Source organism: Babylonia areolata, chromosome 8 (genome assembly GCF_041734735.1).
Source record: "Babylonia areolata isolate BAREFJ2019XMU chromosome 8, ASM4173473v1, whole genome shotgun sequence".
Taxonomy (NCBI): Eukaryota; Metazoa; Mollusca; class Gastropoda; order Neogastropoda; family Buccinidae; genus Babylonia; species Babylonia areolata.
Genome location: NC_134883.1, coordinates 15,525,432 through 15,540,309, shown reverse-complemented (window position 1 = coordinate 15,540,309; position 14,878 = coordinate 15,525,432). Strand labels below are relative to the sequence as shown.

The 14,878-nt window shown below is 46.4% G+C and overlaps 1 protein-coding gene across 8 annotated transcripts in view; it reads left to right on the top strand.

Annotated features, from left to right (window-relative positions):
- The window catches only part of LOC143284569 (uncharacterized), a 440,969-nt gene that overhangs the window by 384,746 nt on the left and 41,345 nt on the right, over positions 1-14,878 (top strand). For all 8 annotated transcript variants that reach the window (XM_076591363.1, XM_076591362.1, XM_076591361.1 and 5 more), the window contains one exon: positions 1,970-2,064. In XM_076591363.1, the coding sequence (XP_076447478.1) occupies positions 1,970-2,064 (95 nt within the window). The remainder of the gene's footprint in view (positions 1-1,969; positions 2,065-14,878) is intronic.

Here is a 14,878-nt window from a genome sequence, read left to right as displayed (position 1 = left end):
CTTGTCCTCTTCCTCCTATCTTTATTTCTCTTTCGTTCCTCTCCCAGTCCTAACCCCCAAGTTGTCGGAAATCGGGCTTGTATTGTCTATGGAAATAATAATGTTTTGGCGAATGAATGAATATATTGCCAAAGTTTGATTGGGGTACTGGTGACGAAGTATCTACTGATGAACGAACAGGCGGACGAACAAATAAATGGTTGTAAAAATTAACGGACGAATTGACTACAACAACAACAACAAAGAAAAGAGAGCACTACAAGTAAATGGGTAAATGAATTCAGTGTTTCAAGCCCCCATAACATAGTAATTGAACGGTCGGAGCGAACAAAATGAAAGAGTAAATGAGACCATGAATGAATGAAATAATGAACTGATGAAATATTGAATGCAGAAAGGAAGGAAAGCCTGATTACCTCCGTATAAAGCATAATACCACGCAGGTGGCCAGTAGTTTCAGTTTCAGTTTCAGTAGCTCAAGGAGGCGTCACTGCGTTCGGACAAATCCATATACGCTACACCACATCTGCCAAGCAGATGCCTGACCAGCAACGTAACCCAACGCGCTTAGAAAAAAAAATAGAAAAAAAAATTCGCCCTATGTGGGACTCGAACCCACGACCCTGGGATTAAGAGTCCCATGCTCTACCGACTGAGCTCAGTTTCAGTTTCAGTAGCTCAAGGAGGCGTCACTGCGTTCGGACAAATCCATATACGCTACACCACATCTGCCAAGCAGATGCCTGACCAGCAGCGTAACCCAACGACTGAGCTAACCGGGCATCTGAGCCAGTAAACATGAACAAGTCCGTCCATCACCTCCACGCGAAAAGAACACGCGCAGCGGTACTGAAAGAAAAATCACAATGTAGTCCCACCACAACACAACACAAAAAGAAATGTTTTAAGATATGGACCAGTCCCACCACAACACAAAAAGAAATGTTTTAGACCCGGACTGGTCCCACCACAACACAACACAAAAAGAAAAGTTTTAAGATACGGACTTGTCCCACCAAAACACAACACAAAAATAAATGTTTTAAGATACGGACTTGTCCCACCACAACACAACACAAAAAGAAATGTTTTAAGATACGGACCAGTCCCACCACAACACAAAAATAAATGTTTTAAGACACGGGACTAGTCCCACCACAACACAACACAAAAAGAAATGTTTTAAGATACGGACTAGTCCCACCACAACACAACACAAAAAGAAATGTTTTAAGATACGGACTGGTCCCACCACAACACAACACATAAAGAAATGTTTTAAGACACGGACCAGTCCCACCACAACACAACACAAAAAGAAATGTTTTAAGACACGGACTGGTCCCACCACAACACAACACAAAAAGAAATGTTTTAAGATACGGACTAGTCCCACCACAACACAACACAAAAAGAAATGTTTTAAGACACGGACTAGTCCCACCACAACACAAAAAGAAATGTTTTAAGACACGGACCAGTCCCACCACAACACAAAAAGAAATGTTTTAAGACACGGACCAGTCCCACCACAACACAAAAAGAAATGTTTTAAGATACGGACCAGTCCCACCACAACACAACACAAAAAGAAATGTTTTAAGATACGGACCAGTCCCACCACAACACAACACAAAAAGGAATGTTTTAAGATACGGACCAATCCCAGCTGCAACACAACACAAAATTTTATAAAATGTTTAAAGAAGGACTGAGGGTGTGACGTTGCTGTATTCTTGTTATCGCATCGCAACACAACAACGCAACTACAGACTGAAAATGTAACCTTGCTGTATATTTGTAAATCACACCACAACACACACACACACGCACACACACACACACACACACACACACACACACACACACACACACACACACACACACACACACACACACAGGTTTGTTTTAGATTAAATATAAACGGACAGAAGATGTGACCTTGGTGTGTACCATTTGTTGTCCCCAGGCCACATTGGTGCCGGGGAGCTGTGGGACACCCTGCGGAAGGACTCCAAGGACAAGCTGATCCGGAACGACCTCCGCTTCCCACAGGAGCTCAAGGTGGGTTCCCCGCTGTGTGTCTGTACGTCCTGTCTCATGTCTTTACTCTGACGGGCGCAATATCCGAGTGGTGAAAGCGTTGGACTTTCAATCTGAGGGTCCCGGGTTCGAATCTCGATAACGGCGCCTGGTGGGTAAAGGGGAGGGGGGGGGGAGATTTTTTTTTACAATCTCCCAGGTCAACATATGTGCAGACCTGCTTGTGCCTGAACCCCCTTATTGTGTATACGAAAGCAGAAGATCAAATACGCACGTTAAAGATCCTGTAATCTGTCAGCGTACGATGGGTTATGGAAACAAGAACATACCCCAGCGCACACCCCCGAAAACGGAGTATGGCTGCGTAAATGGCGGGGTAAAAACGGCCATACACGTAAAAGCCCACTCGTGCACACGCGAGTGAACGTGGGAGTTGCAGCCCACGAACGAAGAAGAAGAAGAATATCTTTATTTTATTTTATCTTTAAACCGTTGAAAGCTTTTACGTCAGCGTTGGAGCTGCGCTGGTGGCGACAAGTCTGCTGTTGGAAGTGTGCCGTTTTTTCTTATTTGTACTTCAGCAGACACATGTTTTTCCCTTGTGGCGGATTAATGAAGTGATGTTGTGTTGTGTTGTATTGTATTGTATTGTATTGTATTGTATTGTGGCGTTGTTATTTAACGTACAGTATCAAAATAACCTGTGTGTCGTGATATCGAGAAAGCAAAATAGCAAATACTGTGTTTAAAAAGACATGGGTTTTGGGGGGTGGGGGTGGGGGTTAATACATAAAAAACAACAACAAACAAGACATGGACAGAGAAGAGAGGAGGGGGTGGTGAGAAGAAGCACAGACTGGTAAATATTACATAAAAAAAGTTTTGAAATATGGCGGCCAAAAATAGTATCTTATACGCGTAATCCTTCCCCCCCCCCCCCTAATCTTCTTTTATACTATACTTCACTACCGGCCCAGGTGGTTTGTTTTGAATGAAAAAACATTCAACTTGCATGTAAATCTAGTTTAATCTAACTTCTCTCTCTGTGTCTCTGTCTCTCTCTCTCTCTGTCTCTCTCTCTTTATCTCTCTCTTTCTCTCTGTGTCTCTCTCTGTGTGTCTGTCTCTCTCTGTCTGTCTCTCTCTCTCTGTCTGTCTCTCTCTCTGTCTCTCTATCTCATACACACACACACACACACGCACACACATACACACACGCATATTACATACACACACACACACACACACATATATATATATATATATACATCAAACACACACACACACATACACACACACACACACACACACACACACACACACACACACACACACACACACACACACCCCGCGTCTATGCACGCAAACTCTTCTCCAATTTCTCTCTCTCACACACATCCATCCATCCATCCATCCATCCATCCACCCACCCACCCCCACACACACTCTCTCACGAACAGCCTTCACAGGCCAGTAGTGTGAATAGGTCTTTTTCCTCCTCCTGCTTCTTCTGGAAAAGACGTTACATGACGCAGAGAAGGAGAGAGAAAGAAAGAAGGAAGATGAAGAAGAAGAAAAAAAAAAGAGGACGGACAGCAGCAAAGGAAAGGGAAGAAGAAGAAGAAGAAGAAGAAGAAGAAGAAGAAGAAAGCTGTTCTGTCACAAGCTTACTGTGGGAGCTTGGCTGAGCCGTATTGACGTTTTTCACAGGCTCTTGGGGCTTCCGTATTGACCCATTCTGTTTTGTTTCTTTTGACCGGCTGTGTGTGTGTGTGTGTGTGTGTGTGTGTGTGTGTGTGTGTGTGTGTGTGTGTGTGTGTGTTTGGTGGGGGGCCGGGGGGAAGGGGTGATGGAGTGGAGAGGGGTTGCGTGTATGTGTAGTGCGGTAGGGTGGGTCGTGTGTGTGTGTGTGGGATGATGTGATGTGGGATATGTGTGTTCGAGTGTGAGTGAGTGTGTGTGTGTCTGTGTCTGTGTCTGTGTTTGTGTTCGTGTGTGTGTGTTCTTCCGAAAAGTGTACTCATGTGAGTGTTATTCGTGTTTGCTGTGTGTTAAGTGTGATGTGTTTGACAAATTACCCTTCATGTCTGTGGCAGTTAGCAGTACGCCTGTTGGGCTTCATGTCCATGTTCCCAGTTATCGGACGATTGATCAGGGTGAGGGTGTGGGGAGGGGCTGGGGAGGCGCTGGAGAGAGAGAGAGAGAGAGAGAGAGAGAGAGAGAGAGACAGAGTAGGGGGGTGCTATCTATGAAATAAAAAAAAAATAATGGGTACACGTTCGCGTTTATATCTGTGCTTCAGAGCGAGAGAGAGCGAGGATGGGGTGTATACAGAGACTGGGTTGGATGGTGCAAATGTTGTTGTTTCCATAACCCACCAAACGCTGACATGGATTACGGAATCTTTAAGTGCGAATTTAATCTTCTGCATACGTATTCACACGAACGGGGTTCAGGCACTATAAGGTCTGCACGTCTGTTGTCCTGGGAGATCGGAAAAATCTCCATCCTTTACCCACCAGGCGTCGTGACCGGGATTCGAACCCGGGACTCTGAGATTGAAAGTCCAACACTTTATCCACCCGGCTGTCGAGCCCGTCTCTTTTTCTGTGAGCTGCTGTAGCCATTGCCAAAACACTTTGATAACATATTTATTGAGGGGATAACACGTGACCAAAAACTCTCACGGGAATGGGTATTTGCCTCAGACTGATGAGAAGCAACTGGCAAGCTACCAGCACAGCAGCGTTCGTATGCATTTGAGAGGTTCAGTCGTTAGATTAAACCCACAAAGACGAGGCATTCAGGTCCGACCATTCAGTGCCATGCGAACCAACCTTGAGCCTGATTAGCTTCGCTCTTTCATCGCTAGCCTATCGAAGCGTGGATGCAGGTTTTATGGATGGCTTCATTAGCCCCGAAGAAAGGGAGACATCTGTTGAGGGAATCCCCACCAGTCTTCAGGCAGGCTGGCCGTGCTGTGACATGTCTCATCAATATTAAAGAGGACTCGAGACTCCAGGGCCTCTCATCGATGAGTCTGTTGTCTGTGTCCTGTCTGTAATTACGCTCCTGTCCTGTGGAGAGAGAGAGGGTGAGAGAGAGGGAGGGGGGAGGGAGAAAGAGATCGGGAGATTCCGTGACCAAGCAGCATGCTTGACGGAGCGTGCTCATCTGCCGGACTTGTTGCACTGCGTGCAGACAGAAGAGAAGCTGCTGGAACTGAGTGAGCCTCCCTCCTTCCCTCCCTCCCTCCCGCCAGCCTTAGTTGTTGTTTTTTCCCCTCTGCCTAGGTTTTCTTGTGGGCTGAGTCATAGTCCTGCAGCGTTCAGTCGCTGCATGTGTGTCGCAAGACTGGGTTGTGTATGGATTCCCCTTCTCCCTACCTCCACCACCTCTTTTTGTAATGTGGAGAGAGAGAGAGAGAGAGAGAGAGAGAGAGAGAGAGTTTCTGTATCTGCTTCTGTGTCTGTATCTGACTTCTTCAAGTATCATCCGAATTTTCGATTTTTTTTCCCATCTTTTAACGCATTGGTTGCTGTAATTGTAGCCAAATCACCTATGCCGTTTGGAATGGACAACAGGTGATCCAAACTCTCTGGAATGGACAACAGTTGATCCAAACTCTCTGGAATGGACAACAGGTGATCCAAACTCTCTGGAATGGACAACAGTTGATCCAGACTCTCTGGAATGGACAACAGGTGATCCAAACTCTCTGGAATGGACAACAGTTGATCCAAACTCTCTGGAATGGACAACAGGTGATCCAAACTCTCTGGAATGGACAACAGTTGATCCAGACTCTCTGGAATGGACAACAGGTGATCCAAACTCTCTGGAATGGACAACAGTTGATGCAAACTCTCTGGAATGGACAACAGTTGATGCAAACTCTCTGGAATGGACAACAGGTGATCCAAACTCTCTGGAATGGACAACAGTTGATCCAAACTCTCTGGAATGGACAACAGTTGATCCAAACTCTCTGGAATGGACAACAGTTGATCCAGACTCTCTGGAATGGACAACAGTTGATCCAAACTCTCTGGAATGGACAACAGTTGATCCAGACTCTCTGGAATGGACAACAAATGATCCAAACTCTCTGGAATGGACAACAGGTGATCCAAACTCTCTGGAATGGACAACAGTTGATCCAAACTCTCTGGAATGGACAACAGTTGATGCAAACTCTCTGGAATGGACAACAGTTGATCCAAACTCTCTGGAATGGACAACAGTTGATGCAAACTCTCTGGAATGGACAACAGTTGATGCAAACTCTCTGGAATGGACAACAGGTGATCCAAACTCTCTGGAATGGACAACAGGTGATCCAAACTCTCTGGAATGGACAACAGTTGATGCAAACTCTCTGGAATGGACAACAGTTGATCCAAACTCTCTGGAATGGACAACAGGTGATCCAAACTCTCTCAAACATTGATTTCTCACTGTGGCGGGACACCATGGACAATCTGCGGACGTTGCGCTACAGTTGTTTGAAAGTTTTAGGTCGTCCATAAAAACCGCAGATAGACGTGTTCAATTAAGTTCTAGCCTTACAGTCCATGCACACGTGCGTTCGTTAAACGTGATTTGCATTGTAAACCATTGCCACCCTGTATGAGCGTGGGTTCAGGTTTTATGGGCGGAATGATTAGTCAGGAAGAGAAAGAAATCTGTTCAGTAGTTTCCTCGCCATTCTTTAAGCTGATCGAGTGTCACAAAACGTAACAGAGAAGTGACGGGCGCAATAGCCGAGTGGTTAAAGCCTTGGACTGTCAATCTGAGGGTCCCGGGTTCGAATCACGGTGACGGCGCCTGGTGGGTAAAGGGTGGAGATTTTTACGATCTCCCAGGTCAACGTATGTGCAGACCTGCTAGTGCCTCAACCCCCTTCGTGTGTATATGCAAGCAGAAGATCAAATACGCACGTTAAAGATCCTGTAATCCATGTCAGCGTTCGGTGGGTTATGGAAACAAGAACATACCCAGCATGCACACCCCCGAAAACGGAGTATGGCTGCCTACATGGCGGGGTAAAAACGGTCATACACGTAAAAGCCCACTCGTGTGCATACGAGTGAACGCAGAAGAAGAAGAAGAAGTAGTAACAGAGAAATGGGGCCCTGGGCCTCTCCTCGAGGAGACTTATCTATGGCGTGTATATGTTTATACTTCCACTCCTGCAGACAACGAGACTGGGATGTTCCGTGACCAAGGCGCAAGCTTGACGGAGTGTGCTTATCTGCCAGACTTGTTGCACTGTGTGCAGATGCAGGGGAATCTGCTGAAATTGGACGCATCTCCCTCAGCCTCCATTCTGCCAGCAATATGTATACAATCATTTTCTCCGTGTTGATTTTCTTGACAGTCATATTCCTGTAGATTGATTGCTGCATGTATGTTTCAAGGGAAAAGTGCATGGAATTCCTCTTTGCTCTCTCACTGTTATGGTTATATGGATTGTGTGAGTGTATGTGTGTGTGTGTGTGTGTGTGTGTGTGTGTGTGTGTGTGTGTGTGTGTGTGTGCATGTGCGCATGCACGCCCATGTGTGCATGTGTGAATGAGACAGACAGGTGCGAAGTTTTAGAAACTGGTTCCTATACAATAGAAACACCATCAGACGTGTTCGTGAAATGATGTGTAACTTCCAGAATATTTTTAACACATTATCAGCTATGAAAGATAACCAGGTAGTTGGAGCGCACACAACCATGAGAAAGCACTGGACTGGATTTGATCGAGCGTTATATTGTGCATCTTTCTCATCGCCAGGTTAAAATTTCTTGGAGGGAATTTCCACCACACTAGCTGGTGAAGCACATATTGCCACACTGTGGCACCACGTTTTTAAATATTTTATTGAAGCTTTAAAAATTCTAGGAACAAAAAGTGAAATACCACCAAACGTTTGACTTCTGTAAGTAAATTTAGGAACTGTTACAAAACCAAGAGCTGTAAAGATTCCCATGACACCTATCCAACATAATATTTTGGCCAAAACTGTCTCGAACAGGAAATCCAAATTGCCTCAAAATGACCGGAAAGTCTAGGCTGTTGCTGATGGTTTTATCATTTGATAGGTTGGATCAGTCATCAAATGTTTCGCATCATCTTCCTTCTTTTCATTCCTTTTCTGTCTTCCAGGGTTTTTTCTATGGGTACGACAGATTGGTGTGGGGCGTGGTGTGCATGGAATCCTTCCTTCTTATCTTCCTTCCTTCCTTCCTCATTCATTCATTCATTCATTCATTCATTCCTTTCCAGTCTCCCAGGGGTTTTTCTGCGACAACGACAGCTTGGTGTGGGGCGTGGTGTGCATCAGTACAGACCATTTGGCCCACATACTTCCACATGCATTCGATCCGATTTGCTTGGTCATTTCATCGCTAGCCTATCGAAGCGTGGATGCAGGTTTTATGGATGGCTTCATTAGCCCCGAAGAAAGGGAGACATCTGTTGAGGGAATCCCCACCAGTCTTCAGGCAGGCTGGCCGTGCTGTGACATGTCTCATCAATATTAAAGAGGACTCGAGACTCCAGGGCCTCTCATCGATGAGTCTGTTGTCTGTGTCCTGTCTGTAATTACGCTCCTGTCCTGTGGAGAGAGAGAGGGTGAGAGAGAGGGAGGGGAGAGAGATCGGGAGATTCCGTGACCAAGCAGCATGCTTGACGGAGCGTGCTCATCTGCCGGACTTGTTGCACTGCGTGCAGACAGAGAAGCTGCTGGAACTGAGTGAGCCTCCCTCCTTTTATTTCCTCCCTCCCTCCCGCCAGCCTCCTGTTTTTAGGGCTTTGGGGGTGGGGAGGTGGGAGAGTGAAGGCAAGGTGTGGCCAGGAAACTAGGAAGGGTCCATGCAGGTTTTCGTGTGGTCCAGTCACAGTCATGCAGGTAATGGTTTCTGCGTGTTGGTAAAATTATTGTTTGTGGATTTCCCAGACTCCCTCTTATTCTTTCTCTGTATATATATATATATATATATATATATATATATATATATATATATATATATATATATATATATATATATATATATATTTGTGTGTGTGTGTGTGTGTGTGTGTGTATTCCTGGAGCTGAATTTAGGATACTAAAGTGCAACTTTACCATATATATATATATATATATATGTGTGTGTGTGTGTGTGTGTGTGTGTGTGTGTGTGTGTGTGTGTGTGTGTGTGTGTGTGTGTGTGTGTTTGTATTGTGTGTGCGTCTGTGTGTGTGGTATAGACTTCAGTTCTGCGCGTGTACATGTGTTTCTATTATACTTGCGCTGACGCCGCCCATGTGTGTGTATAATAATATAAAAAAGATGGATCCGGATATCGCATTGCGGATACAGCAAATAATATCAGATTGTTTGTCTGTTTTTGTGTGTATTTTTTAATTTTTAACAATTCTCCGAAACTAATCCTGGCGTGTGTTGCCAGTGTACACATCAGACTGTGGGTAGACTAAAGACTGAATGCACGTGTTCGCTCAAAGCAGTGCGTGGTCGTATGTACCCTCTTTCCCTTCTACAAACTTCCCCTTCGCCTTTCCTTATAAACCTAGTCTTGACAATCGTACCTCATTAATTTCTCAGAAGTCCATCACCCTCTGCCCCCCCAACCTCCGAACCTTTCATCCCCCCCCCCCTATATATCCAGCTACTCAACCCACGCACCTACCCACCTACCCACACACTCCCACACTCACACCATCACCACCCAAACACCCCCACCACCCAAACACCCCCAAACACCCCCACCACCCAAACACCCCCGTCGTTCGTGTTGTCTTTGATTGCACGCTACGGGCTGACGAGGGGGCAGTACCATAATCACATGAATTAGTCACCCTCAACAGTGGACGGCGCGCGGCCGGTAATTAATGACCTCCCCGACACTGGCACCGTGCGATGTGTGCCCAGACCACCCCTCCCCCTCACCTCCCCCCCCCCTCCACACACACACATCTCTTCCCAGTCCCCCCCCCCCTTCCCTCCCCCCCCCCCAGCCCCGGGAATGCCGAGTAACACCTCCCTCCCCGTTACTGCTGCCCTCTTTTTACTGTCTCGTTTGGATGGGGAAACGGGAGTTGGGGGAGAGGGGTGGAGGGGGGGGGGGAAGGGGAGGGGGAGGGGAGGGGTCACGAGAATAAGGCGAGAGAGGCGGGGAAGCGCAGTTGACAGCGAGCCAGTGCACTGATGAGTACTGTGCTGTCCTGGAGTGTACTGTGACGTACTGTACAGTCCTGTAGTGTGCTGTGCTGCTGTTCTGTACTGTGCTGTACTGTGTTGTACTGTACTGTCCTTTTCTGTACTGTGCTGTACTGTATTGTACTGTGCTGTCCTGTCCTGTAACTGTCCTGTACTGTACTGTGCTGTCCTGTCCTGTAACTGTCCTGAACTGTACTGTGCTGTCCTGTCCTGTAACTGTCCTGTACTGTACTGTGCTGTCCTGTAACTGTACTGTACTGTGCTGTCCTGTCCTGTAACTGTGCTGTCCTGTCCTGTACTGTACTGTGCTGTCCTGTCCTGTCCTGTAACTGTACTGTACTGTGCTGTCCTGTCCTGTAACTGTCCTGTAACTGTACTGTGCTGTCCTGTCCTGTAACTGTCCTGAACTGTACTGTGCTGTCCTGTCCTGTAACTGTACTGTACTGTGCTGTCCTGTAACTGTACTGTACTGTGCTGTCCTGTCCTGTAACTGTGCTGTCCTGTCCTGTAACTGTACTGTACTGTGCTGTCCTGTCCTGTCCTGTAACTGTCCTGTACTGTGCTGTCCTGTCCTGTAACTGTACTGTACTGTGCTGTCCTGTCCTGTCCTGTAACTGTACTGTACTGTGCTGTCCTGTCCTGTAACTGTCCTGTACTGTACTGTGCTGTCCTGTCCTGTAACTGTGCTGTCCTGTCCTGTAACTGTACTGTGCTGTGCTGTGCTGTCCTGTCCTGTAACTGTACTGTGCTGTGCTGTGCTGTCCTGTAACTGTGCTGTCCTGTCCTGTCCTGTAACTGTACTGTGCTGTGCTGTCCTGTCCTGTAACTGTACTGTGCTGTGCTGTGCTGTCCTGTCCTGTAACTGTACTGTGCTGTGCTGTGCTGTCCTGTCCTGTAACTGTACTGTGCTGTGCTGTGCTGTCCTGTCCTGTAACTGTACTGTGCTGTGCTGTGCTGTCCTGTCCTGTAACTGTACTGTGCTGTGCTGTGCTGTCCTGTAACTGTGCTGTCCTGTCCTGTAACTGTACGCTGTGCTGTCCTGTCCTGTAACTGTACTGTGCTGTGCTGTGCTGTCCTGTCCTGTAACTGTACTGTGCTGTGCTGTGCTGTCCTGTCCTGTAACTGTACTGTGCTGTGCTGTGCTGTCCTGTCCTGTCCTGTAACTGTACTGTGCTGTGCTGTGCTGTCCTGTCCTGTAACTGTACTGTGCTGTGCTGTCCTGTTCTGTGGTGTGCTGTCCTGTTCTGTGGTGTGCTGTGCTGTGATATGCTGAAATGTACTGTGCTGTAGTGTACTGTGTTGTACTGTACTGCACTGCTGCCTGGTCGGGTGAATAAAATCCCCAGCTTGGTTTTGTGGAGTGAATGAATGAGTGAGTGAGTGAGTGAATGAGTGAGTGAGTGAGTGACGGTGTGAGTTTGCAGTTAGCGCAACGTCACTGGTAGGGACATCCCGTTACATTGCTGGACACAGTGTGTTGCTTTTGCAAGACACATATCGAGAGAGAAAATAAACAGAAATAGATATACACAATATATATATATATATATATGTGTGTGTGTGTGTGTGTGTGTCTGTGTGTGTGTGTGTGTGTGTGTGTGTGTGTGAGAGAGAGAGAGAGAGAGAGAGAGAGAGAGAGAGAGAGAGAGCACGAAAACAAGACTAATTTGTGATACGTACATTATTCAAGAAAGGAATTGTGGGAAAAGAATTGCTCAAACAAAATTTTTAATCGCTAAAACTGTTCTGTGTGCAATACCATTAATCTTGTAAATAAAATAAAATAAAATAAAGGTACTGGAGCGGGACTGAACCATGCATGTCAAGCTCGGAAGCAAGAAGACTTTCCCAACGAAGCAAAAAATACATCTTGCCACCAATACCTTTTTTTTTTTTTTTTTTTTTGTAAAAAAATGATTATTGTATTCGAAGTGATAACACTGTTTAGATCATGTTCTCTGGATAAATCTCCAATTATTTAAGAGTTTATTTAAGAGATTATGGGGAGAGTTACCAATCTTTACTATTTGTTGATCATTTGACCTCCCGGCCTTATTGTTTATTAATTTCTATTTAAGAGTTTGTGTTCGTGAGTTGGCGGCAAAGGAGACGTTACCATTGCCTCAGCCACCCCGCAACATGTTGCCGTATGCTCCATTTCTGTGCAGACCAGTGTACGCTATCAGTACTGAGAGGCGCCGTCAGTTCATTATTTTTATGTTCATTCAAGTGAATTCAGTATCCACTTTTAAATATTCATATGTAGTAAACACATCTTTGGTGTACTTAGTGCCATTCTGTGTGTTCCGTCCAGAATTTGTATTTCTTTTCTTCTTCTTCTTCTTTTTATTGCGAACAAGAAAAACGATGTCAAGCCGTATTCAAATTCAAACAAACGTTCAGGCAAGTACTAAACTGGGAAGAGCCCAGTATATTTTCTGGACCCGGGAGCCCTCAACGAACTAAACCGTAGATGATCCGGAAATACGGCTTATTCCGGAAGACTTACAACCTATCATCGGTATGAGTGAAAAGATTCATTTTCACTGTGTTTACTCTGAATTTGTTTTTGGCAGATAAAGTAACTTCAGAGAAAACTGATTTGTTAAATTTTACCACAGACAGGCGTGCGCACGTGGGCTCGCGCGCGCGCGCGCACACACACACACACACACACACACACACACACACACACACACACACACACACACACACACAGAGGCAACCGAAACGCCAGGTTATTACACACACACTTTATTTACTCAAGCGATTGCGGTCATGCAATAGTCGAGACGATTAACAAAGCCGGATCTGTGTGATCAGTGCTTACAGACCATATATCTCCTCCCCCTCCTCCTCCTACTCTTCCTCCTCCTCCTACTCCTCCACCCCCATCATTTGGCTGGTCCAAACCCAGCAAGTCCAAGTATGAGTAACATTTTAGATAAACCGCGGAGGGATGAGCCTCTAATTTATTTCGTTTTGTACGGTGGAATTACAGCTTCCAAAAGAAAAAAAAGGGGGGTTGGGGAGGACAATGACGACTGGCATGAGAACGATACGTGCGTGTTGGTAGCAGTGTATCTAGTTTCGTAGTTCTCTGCATTCTGGCTATTTCCTGCGTAAATCATAAGCTTTACTCCGTCTATACTCCCTCCACTCGACCCCCCCCCCACCCCCACCCCCGGCCTTCCCCTCCCCCCTTCCCCCCTACAAACCTACTGTTTTGTAAGGTGGCTGTCCTGTCCTTTACTGACTGGATTATGGTGTCTGTATTTCTGTTCCACGTGCGCGTGAGTATGCGTGTGCGTGTGTTTGCGTGAGCGTGTGTGTGTGTGTGTGTGTGTCCATGTTTTCTTTTCTTCGTGTGGTTTCAATAAATGATCAGGAAAACAAGCCGACTTCAGGCACCAAGTCACTGATTCTACTCAACCGTTTGCTTCGGGGGGGGACGAGGGTGGGGGGGGGGGGGGGGGATTGAGAAAGTAAAGGTCATTTGTACTTTTTACTGATTTTAAGAGGTCTTTGATTCAGTAAGGGAGTTGTAGATCAGATTGTTACAAAGGGGTTTTTACCTGGTAAAATGGTGGGTGAAAAAAAAAAAACGACAACAAAGGCGATGTAATTCAGCTCTGCCTCTGTCTCTGTCTCTGTCTGTCTGCCTGTCTCTCTCTCTCTCTCTCTGGGACTCTGTGTCTGTCTGCCTCTGTCTGTCTGTCTGTCTGTCTGTCTGTCTCTCTCTCTCTCTCTCTCTCTCTCTCTGGGACTCTCTGTGTCTGTCTGTCTGTCTCTCTCTCTCTCTCTCTCTCTCTCTCTCTCTCTGGGACTCTCTGTGTCTGTCTGTCTGTCTCTGTATCTCTCTGTCTCTCTCTCTCAGGGACTCTCTGTGTCTGTCTCTGTATCTCTCTGTCTCTCTCTCTCAGGGACTCTCTGTGTCTGTCTCTGTATCTCTCTGTCTCTCTCTCTCTGGGACTCTCTGTGTTTGTCTGTCTGTCTCTGTCTCTGTCTGTCTCTGTCTCTTTCGCCCTCCCTCTGTCTTTCTCCCCCACCTCCTATCTCTCTGTGTCTCATAGTTATATTATGTATTATCTATTATCGTGTGTTGTAGTGGACCCCATTCAAGGCAGGGACTGGTTGGAATAGGCGCTCCTGTGTTCATTTAATATCTTCAGAAAGAGAAATATTTGACTGTCATGTCTTGTGTTACCTTGCCTTTTCTCTCTCTCTCTCTCTCTCTCTCTCTCTCTCTGTCTCTGTATCTCTCTCTCCCTCTCGCCGTCTCTCTCTTTCTCTCCCCTCTCTCGCCCCTCCCCCCCTCTCTCTCTCTCCCTCTCTGTGCCTCTCCCCACACAGTCATAGTACAGGGACTAATTAAAAACCTGGACAATGACTGTGCCTTTGACATGTGTACCATTAGACAGGGAAGAGGAGAGAGTGTGAGAGGGGGGAGACGGGGATGAGAGAGAGAGAGTGCAAGGAACGGGGACAGAACATGACTTTTCTTTTTCTCCAGCATCATATTTCTCCCCCCCCCCCCCCCCCTGAACCCCCCACCGCCCCTGAACGTCCCTCCATCTTCTTCTGACCGGATCGCCAAAAGACGTCCCGTCATGAGTTTGGGA